At 38.0% G+C, this 13,095-nt stretch overlaps 1 protein-coding gene across 1 annotated transcript in view; it reads right to left on the reverse strand.

Moving 5' to 3' along the window:
• The window catches only part of CFAP43 (cilia and flagella associated protein 43), a 491,704-nt gene that overhangs the window by 72,852 nt on the left and 405,757 nt on the right, over positions 1-13,095 (reverse strand). The window contains exon 35 of the mRNA XM_053717078.1: positions 6,570-6,734. Within this exon, the coding sequence (XP_053573053.1) occupies positions 6,570-6,734 (165 nt within the window). The remainder of the gene's footprint in view (positions 1-6,569; positions 6,735-13,095) is intronic.

Here is a 13,095-nt window from a genome sequence, read left to right on the forward strand (position 1 = left end):
TTATGCACACCTGATATAGGGTGTTGATGTCATTAGACCACACCCCTTCTCATTACAGAGATGCACATCACCTAATATGCTTAATTGGTAGTAGGCTTTCGAGCCTATACAGCTTGGAGTAAGACAACATGCATAAAGAGGATGATGTGGTCAAAATACTCATTTGTCTAATAATTCTGCACTCCCTGTAATTTAACAAAAGAAATATCAATATAATTTCCGGCTGCCCCAGAATCGATCAACGCTTTAGATCGTACGTTTTTCCGATCCCACTGTAAAGAAAGATCAACAGTCAGTTGAGGGTTTTGTGCTAGCAGTAAAATATTATGCTTTATATGCATCTTACCCTTTTTTTGCCTTAGAAGATTTGGGCAATTTGAGACGGAATGTTCCTTTTGCCCACAATATAAACAAAGGTTTTCAGATTTACGTCTGGCCTTTTCTTCGGGTGTAAGGGGTCCCCTTATAGCTCCAATCTCCATTGGATTTGATGTACCCTTTTCCTGGATTGGAGTGTAAGGATATGAACGTCGCGGTGTTCCATCAGAAGAAGCCCTTTCAGCCTTCCTTTCGCGCAGTCTACGATCCAGAGTTGTACTCAATTTTATGAGACCGTTTAAAGATTCAGGCATCTCCAAGCGGGACAACTCATCTTTTAAGGCTTCAGAAAGTCCCAATCTGAATTGGTTCTTTAAGCTTATTTCATTCCACTTGGAATCATCATCCACATTTGGAACTCGGTGATGTATTCTTCTACGTTCCTTTTTCCTTGTTTAAGAGATCTTAATTTTGTTTCTGCAGTGATCTGGGTGTGAGAGTCCTCATATAAGGATGTCATTGCTAGAAAAAATTCTTCCAAAGAATCAAGAATTGGATGGTTATACTCAAAAATTCTATTAGCCCATGAGCGGGGCTCCCCCTGGAGGAAAGAGATAGTGGTGCACACTTTGATTCTTTCAGAATGATAGGTCTTAGGCCTAAGTGAGAAAAGTAGATTACAAGCATTTTTGAAGTCTCTATATTCACTTCGTTTACCAGTGAAGGTTTGTGGGTAATTAATGTGTGGGTCAGGTGTGTCTAAACTTTTCACAGGTAAACATTCTTTAACTAGTGTTTTAAGTGCCTTGTTTTCAGTTTGTAATTCAGTTAAAGCCCTGGCTAAGTATTCCAATTTTTGATTGATATTAGTGATTTCATTCTTTATTTCACTGGGATCCATTTTTATTGTTAGAGGTTATGTCCTTATAGTTTATGGCCTGAAAATTCTGTGATACTCACAATCACTTTTAATGGTGAATACAAATGTATATGACAAAAATAAAGGTTTTGTTGCTCTTTTCTTATAATAAGCAAGAAGAAATCACTTATTCAACTTGTTATATAAGGTGAGGCTTTAGTTTAGTAATTGATTTAATATATATGAAACTATATCTTGCAATAACACATAAGAAAATGTGGAAAAGGCACTGATATAAGAATGATATAACAAGGAAAACCTCAGAGAATATGTGAGTAATAAATGGGTTAAATTACTCATATGGCAGTTCAGTAATATCCAAGGCAAAGTTGTTGCTTTATGTTTAAGCAAGGTTTTCACGCACTCACACAAGCAATCAATAAAATATATACAGTCCAGACACACTCTCATTTATCCCAAATACGATTCATAAGTACTTTTCCAGATGACAGGTTTATATACACAGAAGCAAAACGTATGCAGGATAATTGCAAAAGTATTGAGGTAAGTATTTGTGCGTGGAGAGCGGTACTTAGCTTGTGAGCAGGGAGGTTGAATCAGCGTGGGTATGGGAGAGCTTTGAGGAGCTGACAGGCAGGCAGTTTGAGCTCCGGTGACCGCTCAGTGTGAGCGCGACTTCGGCATCTGAAGTAAGTAGTTCCGGTAAGCGTAGTAATCTGGGAGGCTGGTTCCGGTAGATAGTAAAGGCAGCAACAGAATATGCAGCGCATATAGTAAGAAATGAGCTTAAGGACCTGAAAGACCTAGTAAAGTCTAAGAGCAAAGTTATTTCACAGGAGTCAAAGTGAACTGTGAAGAAACAACTTCAATTTTCAGGCCCAGAATGAGGCTAGAGTGCTTCCTTAAATAGGAAGGAAGTGCTTGTGAAGTGCAGATTTAAAGGTATATCACACATCCGTTGTCACTATCACCCATGAGGGTCTGCGGAAGCATGTCCCCTGAGACAGATGATCCAGTGACAACCACCATAGAAGAGAATCCCTTGTCTCCTGATCTAGATATACTAGAGGAGACAGATCCCCTGCCTGAGCATGCTCAATTGCAGAGGCATGAGATGAAACCGCGTAAATGGTACAATGTCCATTGCCGCCACCATCAATCTGATTACCACAATGCACTGAGCCACTGACGGACGAGGATTGGACTGAATGGTTCGACATGTATTCAGAATCTTAAGCTTTCTGACCTCCGTCATTCATTGAAATAGAGTGTATTACAGTTCCCAGAAAGGGCACCCTTGTCTGAGGAACTAAAAAACTCTTTTCCAGGTTTACCTTCCACCCGTGGGACCTTAGGAAGGAAAGTACAATGCCGGTATGGGACTTTGCCATTTGAAATGATGACGCCTGAATCAGTATATCGTCCAGATAAGGTGCCACCGCTATGCCCCAAGGCCTTAGAACCGCCAATAAAGACCCCAGAACTTTTGTGAAAATTCTGGGTGCTGTTGCCAACCCGAAAGGGAGAGACACAAACTGATAATGTTTGTCCAGAAAGGCAAACCTCAGGAACTTGTAATGATCTCTGTTTTATAGGAACATGAAGATATGCATCCTTTAGATCCACCGTTGTCATGAATTGACCCTCCTGGATCAATGGAAAAATGGTACGAAAAGTTTCCATCTTGAAAGATGGAACTCTGAGAAATTTGTTTAGACTCTTGAGATCTAAGATAGGTCTGAAAGTTCCCTATTTTTTGGGAACTACAAACAGATTTGAATAAAATCCCTGTCCCTGTTCATGAATTGGAACGGGACAAATTACTCCCATGGAGGAGAGGTCTCTTACACAGCGTAAGAACGCCTCTCTTTTATCTGGTCTACAGACAATAGAGAAAGAAGAATCCTTCCTCTGGGGGAAGAATTTCTGAATTCCAGCTTGTATCCCTGAGACACTATCTCTAATGCCCTAATGCTCCTGAACATCCCTTAACCAAGCCTGGATGAAGAAAGACAATCTGCCCCCTACTAGATCCGATCCTGGATCGTGGGCCAGCCCTTCATGCTGACTTGGGAGCAGCCGCTGGCTTCTTGGATTGTTTACCCTTATTCCAAGACTGGTTGGGTCTCCAGCTAGACTTGGCTTGAGAATAGTTCTCTTCCTGTTTAGAGGAGAGGGATTCCCTTGAAATTTCTAAAGGAACGAAAATTACTCTCTGTTTGGATTTTTTATCCTGAGGGAGGAGATGACCCTTGCCTCATGTGATGTCAGAAATAATTTCCTTCAAGTCAGGACTGAACAATGTCTTCCCCTTGTAAGGAATAGCCAGAAGCTTAGACTTGGACGACACATCCGCAGCCCAAGATTTCAACCATAAAGCTCTGCGTGCTAAAATGGAAAACCCGAACTCTTAGCCGCCAATTTGGTAATCTGCAGAGAAGCATCCGTAATAAATGAATTTGCTAATTTAAGAGCTTTAATTCTATCCTGTATCTCTTCCAAAGAAGTCTCAGTTTTAAGAGACTCTTCCAGAGCAAAAAACCAATACGCAGCAGCACTTGTAACCGTAACAATGCAGGCCGCCGGTTGCAATAGCAACCCCTGATGAACATAGATCTTCTTAAGAAGACCCTCTAATTTCTTATCCATAGGGTCTTTGAAAGCACAACTATCCTCAATAGGAATAGTAGTCCGCTTAGCCAAGGTGGAGATAGCTCCTTCCACCTTAGGGACCCTCTGCCATGAATCCCTGATAGCGTCCTCTATAGGGTACATCTTCTTGAAAACGGGAGAAGGAGAGAATGGAATACCTGGTCTCTCCCATTCCTTAGCAATAATCTCAGAAGTTCTCTTAGGAACTGGAAAAACATCAGAATAAGAAGGGACTTCTAGATATCTGTCCAACTTACTCAATTTTTCTGGAGGAACCACAATTGAATCGCAGTCGTCCAGAGTCACCAAAACCTCCCTCAATAACAGGCGGAGGTGTTCCAGTTTAAACCTGAGGGAAACCACTTCAGAATCTGTCAGTGGCAAGACACTTCCTGAGTCAGAAAGTTCGCCTTCGGATAGTTAAAGCATCAGAATCTGTATTGACCACTTGGGTGTCCTTCCTTCTGCGTTTGCCTTGAAATATGGGAAAGGCAGATAACGCATCTGAAAGAGTAGATGACATAACTGCAGCTATGTCCTGAAGTGTAATCGCAGCAGAAGCTGCAGAGGTACTAGGCTGCGCCTGAGCAGGTGTTAAGGGTTGTGATGCTTGAGGAGAAAACAGCGGCATACTCTGTATCTCATCAGTAGAACCCTGAGAAGCATCCGCTTTTGCCAAATTTTTATCGAAGAAAATTTGCTTTCTAAACTGTAATGCCCTCTCAGTGCATGAGGGACAAAAAGTAACAGGAGGTTCCACATTGGCATTCAAACACATGGAACATGGAACATTCTGAAGATCTTCCATGTGATCAAATTAAGCAAAACAAAGTTGGCAGTGGGTTGCAAAAAAGAAATAATATTAAAACAGCCTAATCTGACTGCTGTCAAAATTTACTGAAAACAACGTGTAACTGTGGCTTTAAATTGCAAATCAACAGTACTCACACTCTATCTGTTAGTTCTAATACAGAACGTAACAGTAAAGTTAAAGCAAATTAACCACCACTGTCTGCCGACTTATCCACTGCCTAAGACCGCCTGCTTCAATGTCTAATCATGCGGTCTTAGAAATTCCAGCAACAGCACTGATCCGGATGTCCACCACTGCCGAACCACTCGGTCTAAACTCTGTAGCCAGAAAAACAACTGCGCGGCTTTACCTGGAGCGCGCGAAAATAACCCCGCCCATCGTGGGCGTGAAAAAACATACTAGTACTTCCTGTGAAAATGCCTAAAAACAATGCCCCGCAAAAGTTATGGCATGAAAACAATGAACACACACACTTATGTCCCTCATACACAGCGTACCACTATCTGGCCAATATAAACAAATACCCCCACACCGGAGTCTGAATTAGATAACTCCGTAACCAGGGTCCCCAGCGTCAAGCCCACAGCCGTTATGCGCTCATTAAGAAAAGAGAGTGTAACCTCTATTTCATAACTAGAGCGCTCCTTGTCCTGACCTTCCCCCACCGCATATTCCCTAGTAATAAAAAGAGAAGCCCTGAGGTGCAAAAATTTTTATGATGCCAAAATCATCTATAATTGTTGCCATAGTGTAATGCATCCAGCCCTGCAACAACAAAGCACACTGGGGAGGCAGATAAATAAAAGGTACAGCTGTCTCTAAGTTAGTACTGTCACAGAAAAATAACGCTGCACATACCTTAATGCTGAGCGACAGCATGAACGGTCCCACAGGATCAAAGAGGTCTTCTTTCCCTCCTGCAGTTCTGTGGAGAGTGGAGACATACAGGGTCTTAGTTAATATTTGCTAAGACCATCGTCAAAAGGGCAGCACACAGTATGGGAGGAGCAGTGAGAATTTAATCCCACCAGTTCCCAATGCTTTAAAGCCACCTGTTGCTCTACTCCAGAGGCTAACAAGGAATACGGCTACACCCTGTAACAAAATAGTACTCACTGGCACCATTTTAAAAATAAAAAACTCTTGATTGAAGAATCTAAACTAACACCTCACTTTACCTCTTCCTATCACTAACACAGGCAAAGAAAATGACTGGAGTGGGAGGGAAGGGAGGAGCTATATATACAGCTCTGCTGTGGTGCTCTTTGACTCCTCCTGCTGACCAGGAGGCGATATCCCACAAGTAAGGATGAATTCCTTGGACTCATCGTATCTTAAAAAAGAAATATATGTTTATGAATATATACATATATATTTATGTTTTTATATGTGTATATATACATATTAAAAAAATATATATGTATATAAGCATATAGATATATATTTACAGTAAAAGCATAGTCCCCATTCACCTCTATGTAAAGGCACTTTTCACTGTCGTTATTTTTTTTTCCCCAAACACCCCACACCCCCTCACTTGATTATAACTATATAACCCCTTATAACTGCTTGGTGGAGTTTTTTTATTAAAATAAGGAAAATGCTCAGGTTAATTGCACTAAGCACAAAGTGAAACCATGAACTAGCAGGAGCATTAACCAGCCACTTGTAATGTCTGGTTATTTAACATGCACCTGAAAACACGCAAATTTGCCCCTTTAAGGGAACACCATAAAATAGCGCTCCACTTGTAATCCAGCCCTTCATGTCACTCATAGACAACACATCTACAGTAAACATTACATTAGTATTTGAGTAATCGTAGGCCTGGCTTGCATGTAAAAAGCCTAGGTGCATCAAAAATTTGAAATATGCTACAAATAACACGTATTTTAAATAACTTACTGTTTGGAGCTCTTTTGAAACTCGAAGTTGCACGATGTCCTTGCATTTCCTTTTTAGATCTTCCATCTCCATCAGTATTTTCCTATGTTCCCATTCAAGTTGTACAATTCCTTTCCGAAAATCTTTGCTTTCTACCATGCTTGCTATTTTCTGTTCTCCTAAGCCCTTTACAAATATAAATACATTAAGGTAAATTCATAATTAAAATGTATATTATTTGTAAGTTAAAGGGACACGAAACCCACATTTTTTCTTTCACGATTCAGATAGAGAATACAATTTTTTTTTAATCCCTTTTATTTGTTAACCAACAATTGGCACAGTTATACAATAATACAAAATCAACCAAAAAAGAAATAATCAATATCTTCAGGTATTCATGCAAAATTACAAAACACATCCTGATACATAACAGAAATTAACATGAGGTCAGCAGAACACATTAACCCAAAACATTGAGACACAATTTTTTATATATACCTATTGTTGGAGTTTTCCTTATCTAAAACAGAACAAAAACAAAATAAAAAATAAATAAAAAAATTCAATTGCCCTTCACCCCTCTCCTTCACTACCTACCAGATACCCAGGAGAGCTATCTCTGAGTTTTAACATGGGAAAATCAACTAATCTATTTCTCTGTGAGGGCATGTGATTAATTTTTCTCTCCTTTTCTTTTCCTTAAATGTTTTATTTACATATCAACAGTAATTCACAGGAACAAATAACATAAGAATTTAATTTAAAGAAGAAGAAGAAGAAGAAAAAAAAAAAAAGAGAGAAATAGGGGAGGGGGGGGGGGGGAGGGGAGAAGGGAACCAAGGGGAAGGGAAAGGAAGCAGAGGAAGGGGAGGAAAATGGGGAAGGGACAAGAGGGACAAGGGCCCTCTCCCACCTCCCCCCCCACAAGGAGCCAGAGTATGAAGAAAGGAAGAGAGGGGGCCAACCCAGGGGAGTTCCAGGAGACAACTCAGCCCCTCTACATTACTTGTTCATTACCAGGTGCCCAGCAGCACCAATTCCGAGTTTCTGAAAGGAAATATTAGGTCATTCATTTCTGTAACAGGTAATGACTTGATGAAGATTGACCATTTGCCGAAGAATTGTTTAATGTCTGATTCATTATCTAGGTTGGTGTCCCTTTGTTCTAATAAACATTGTTTTTTCAGACAATTTTTTATCTCTGGGATCGATGGAGTTGCTCTCAATTTCCATTTTTTAAAAATAAGGTATCTAGTTGCCAGAATGGAGAGGAATATCAGTTTATGACATGGATTATGATTCTTGGGACCAAAAACAATCTGTAGCTGTGAAAGACTCACATGGGGGATTTTAAGAGTTTTATGAAGCCAGAACTCTAGTTTCCGCCAGAGGTGCCTTATTCTGGGACAGCTCCAAATCATGTGCATTAAATCGACTGCAGGAAATGAACATTTTGGGCACTTATTGAAACTGAGGTTATGAATTTTATGGCCCTTTTGGGGAGTAAAGTATGAGTTGTGCAGGAGTTTAACATGTATCTCTCGCCAAGTAGCTGAGAGAGTGGCCTGGGCCACTTTGCGGATTGAAGATTGAATAGTTTTTATGTCAATGCTAGCATGTGGAAGCAACTGATTCCATAACATGGTAATTTTCTCTAGCTCTGCTTCGCCTTTGCCTAATTTAATTAGCTGGTAACAGGGGGAGATAGAACTAATACCGTTTTTAAACAAGGTAACCCAACTTCCCAATTTACCCAAAGTCCAATTCCAACCAGTCTCCTTCATTAACTCAAGCAAAAAATGTCTACTTTGCAGAAAAGCAAAGAATTCCTTATTATTAATTTGTTTTCAGGTTGTCAAAAGATTTGACACAATTTCTCTCTGTATCCCATAGTTGTATCAGCCTATTCAGACCTAGATTGTGCCATTTCTTAAATGTTACAGAATTTACTCCTGCCGGAAATTTCGGGTTTCCCTGTAATGGGAGATATTGAGAGACTTTACAATTTAGAGACAGTAGGTTACCCACTTTCCACCAGGCCTTCAAAGGATTGGAAAACGATTTAAGCATTTTGATTTTACCTGGTAATTCTTTGGGTGGGCAGTGGATTAAGGCTAATGGCAGGTAGGGATAACAGATATTCTCTTCTAGGGAGTTACTTGTGACATAATTGCTGTGAGAAATCCAATCGACCACCACTCGAACCAAAAAAGCATAGTTGTATGATCGAATGTCTGGGAGTGCAAGGCTGCCGCTATCTTTTGGAAGAGAGAGTTTGTTTAAAGATATTCTCGGTCTTTTCTCCTGCCAAAGGAATTTACTGAGTGCACTGTTAAGAGACTGTTAGAGTGCACTGAGTGCACTGTTAGAGAATACAATTTTAAACAACTTTCCAATTTACTTCTATTATTTAAATTGCTTCCTTCTCTCGTTATCCTTTGCTGAAATGTTTATCTAGGAAAACTCAGGAGCAGCAAAGAACTTAGGTTCTAGCTGCCGATTGGTGGCTGCATATATATATATGTATATATATTGATTGTCATTGGCTCACCCATGTGTTCAGTCAGCAACCAGAAGTGCATTACTGCTCATTCAACAAAGCATAGCAAGAGAACAAAGAAAAATTGATAATAGGAGTAAATAGAAAGTTGATTAAAATGGCCTGCTCTATCTGAATCATGAAAGAAAAAAATTGGGTTTCATGTACCTTTATGCTCTATTTAATTTTTGTCTGACACAAAGCTTTTTTCCCTTGTTGCATCTAAAAGAGGGTATTTTAAAAAAAAAACTTTACTCTTATCAGGAGGAAAACAAACACTGAATTTTTTCTTCATTGTCATAATTTAGAAATATCTCAATGTCCACCAATAAGCACCAAGAGCTCTTCTTATCAGCCATCAGTAATAATTAAAAACAAAAAAACAAAAAAAACAGCTGTAACTTCATTTTATTGTTGCAATAATATTTTTAAGATGGCTGTAAAGTGCTCTCATATGCCTTACAGAAATTGTTAGACTGTTCCGTCCCTTAAATAGGCATTAAACACTAATCACATTTCATGGACCTCTCTCTAATTTGTCACCATTCTAGTACCTAGGATTGACTGCAGGTATCTGAAGGAGAGTTGCTGCACATATGCAAGAACATCAGAACTGGAATGCAAGTGATAGCTAGATTTTAACATGGTGGCATCCATGACTAGAGGTAGGCAGTGAATAACCTCAGTTCTATGCTTAGAAAATGTATTTAGTGTTTAATGTCCCTTTGACCCCTTAACTGCTGAGCCATTCCCACCCATAAGCTGAGCTGTTCTGGAGTTTCAAGATACCACGTACTGTAGGCCATTACAGTGAGAAACCCACACCTATTATATATGGGGGGTTTCAGCAGACCAAGCAGATTCAAACTATACCATTATTTTATGTATATTTCATGGCATGTGAGAACTTTACAACAAAAGGTGTTATGATATATACATAAAATAATGGTATAGTTTGAATCTGCTGAAACCCCCCCAAAACAATATATAATAGGTGTGGGTTAAAAAAAGTTAATATTTCTATTAAAATGTTAAATAAACAAGGATGTAAAGAATAGTGTGTGTGTATTTTTGTACACTCCATTGTAAAAAAAATAAAGAAAAAGAATGGGTTAACCTCTAATAAATACCATCATTTAAACTTACCTGATACATTAATATCTTTTGTGGTGGTGAGAGCCCACGATCAGTTCTCCGGGGAATTACTCTTCTCTACCACTAGGAGGAGGCAAAGATTTCCAAACCCCAAGAGCCATATAAAACCTCTTTCACCTTACACATACCACAGTCTAAGTAAAGTGAGGTAAGAAAAAGGAATAAGAGCCATAAAAGGCTAATAAATTAATTTATAAATTATGATTTCTTTCATACAGGTGGCAATAATTACTTTATGTGTAGTAGCCCATTTTCAGAATATTTTGCAGCCGCTTATATTTCTTTAATCCCTAAAAAAGATAAAGACCTAGAAGATCCGGCCTCATACAGACCAATATCGGTACTCAATGTAGATTATAAGATATTGACTTCCATCTTAGCATCTAGGTTAATGATATGTCTTGACCAAATTATACACCAAGACCAGACTGGATTTCTGGTTTCAAGAACCTCATCGAAAAATATACGGAAAATTACTACTCTTATAGACTACATATGGAATTTAAATAAAGATATCAGTAAACATTTTAAACACGATATTGCGCTCTTAACGTTAGATGCGGTCAAGGATTTCGACTCTATAGAATGGGAATACTTATTTCAGACACTTGAAAGATTTGGTTTTAAAAACCAATTTTTGCAATTTGTTCGTAACTTATATCAGTCCCCTATTTCTTATCTTTTGATTAATGATACTTTAACTTTTGGAATAAGACTGCAAAAAGGCACTAGGCAAGGTTGCCCACTATCTCCCCTTCTTTTTAATTTGGCACTAGAACCTCTCGCCATATGGCTAAGGGAAGTGATAGAAGGGATTCATTTTGGTAAAACTCTTCCAAAGACTTTATTGTATGCAGACAATCTGTTAATCTTTCTTTACAATACATCTAAATCCATTCCCATAGTCTTAGATTCTCTGAATCTCTTTAGTTCATTTTCTGGATATAAGGTGAACTTTCATAAAAGTGAATTGATGTGGATTTATAAAAATGATAATAGGACGATTAATACTTTGTTCAAGGAAGTTGAGATATTAAGATATTTAGGGATTTTTTTACACAGAAACCCAGAAAAATGGTATAGACTTAATTTTTATCCATTGTTACAGAAAATCCAATCAGATTTGAAATTATGGGCTGCATTTCCTTTATCAATATCTGCTAAGGTTAATCTTATTAAGACAATTATTTTTCCCCCGTTTGCTTTTTCCAATACAGAACTTAACTTTAATGCTGACCAAAACTGATTTACGGAAATTATATGCAAATTTTTCTCAATTTATTTGGCATGGTAAGAAAAAAACGCAAATTGCGTTGGATTAAATTGATGTATCCACGTGAAGCGGTTGGCTTAGCATTACCCAATATTAAGTTTTATAATGTTGCTGCTCTGGGGAAAATTGCGTTAGATTGGCTTGCAGAAACAAATTGGTTTTCATCAAAAGAAATTAAAAGCTTCATGGTTTTTCCTTTTTCTCTTAAAGCTTTATTGCATATACAATTCAAAGAATTACCCAGTAATATTAAGAATCTAATTTCAGTCAAAAATATAATTGCCGCTTGGCAAAACTTATGTACCTAAATAGGTGCAGACTACTCCTTTTCGGAATATCTGCCTTTACTGGGCAATCCAGAGTTTTCCCCTGGGATCAATCAGAATGTATTTAAAAGTTGGGCCAATAAGGGTCTCAAGGCAGTCCATCAACTCTTTACAGAAGATGGACAAATAAAATTGTTCGATAATTTAAGATGTCTGTTTGATTTACCAAGTAAGAATCTGTATGCCTATCTCCTATCTTCAAACTTATCATTTCATAAAATCTAAAAATTGGAATGGCAGTGAGTCAGTTGCATGGTCTGCGCTAAGATCTAGTATTATCATTTCTAGAAGCAAACCACCTTCAATCTCACTTTTATATAGTATTATGTTGGCTAAACAAAGTGATTCCCTGGTGGAAAGTCTCAGTGCAAAGTGGAGATTAGTGATTCCAAGGGTTGATCAGGAAAAAATGAGAATCAGCTGTAAATTAGTTAATAAACTTCGGATACCAATAAGTTGGAAAGAGAGCCACATGAAATTAATGCATAACTTTTACCTTACACCTTTGAAAATGTCTAAAATATTTGTTAATCAAAATGTCTCATGTCCACGGTGTCTCTACATTAATGCAGATATTTTACATATGTTTACATCTTGCCCCAGGATTGATCAGTTTTGGAAAAAGGTAGCTTTTTGGTTTAATAGTCTGTATAGAACAAATATTTATTTTGATGCAGACTTTATTTTTTTTCTTGATCATACCAATCGTGAGGCATCTCTACTAAGAAAAAGCTTAAATGTAATTATCCTTCTTGTTAGATATCTTATATTAAAGAACTGGAAAGCCAAAAAAATGCCTGGTTTTTCAGTATTCGTTAAAGAAATCCAGATGCAAATAATTTTTTAATCCTTCCATTTGAGAGAAGCAAGTGAAAGGGAAGTTAGGAAATTTTTATTAAGATGGTTACCGATAATTAAGACATATCCGGAAGGAGTCCAAAAAACCATTTTATACCCATTTTTAAGTTCAGATAGTTTCAGTGACCTGGTATTACTAGGTGATTTTCCAGCAGATTGGATTAGGTCTTATAGAGACTCATAGTATTATAAAACTGAACTGAAATAATGAAGATATACCCTAGACATCTGACGAGGTGTCGAGGAGAGTGGGGGGAGGGGAGCTCGGATCAATTTTCTCTTTTTTTTTCTCCTTCTCTATTTTCTTTATTTATTTTTTATTTTTTCTTCTTCTTTCTTATATCTCTTTTTTCTTTTGTCCCCTATAAACAGTTTCTAGGCCTATAATAAAAT

The sequence above is a fragment of the Bombina bombina genome, chromosome 6, assembly GCF_027579735.1.
Source record: "Bombina bombina isolate aBomBom1 chromosome 6, aBomBom1.pri, whole genome shotgun sequence".
In the NCBI taxonomy this organism is placed as follows: Eukaryota; Metazoa; Chordata; class Amphibia; order Anura; family Bombinatoridae; genus Bombina; species Bombina bombina.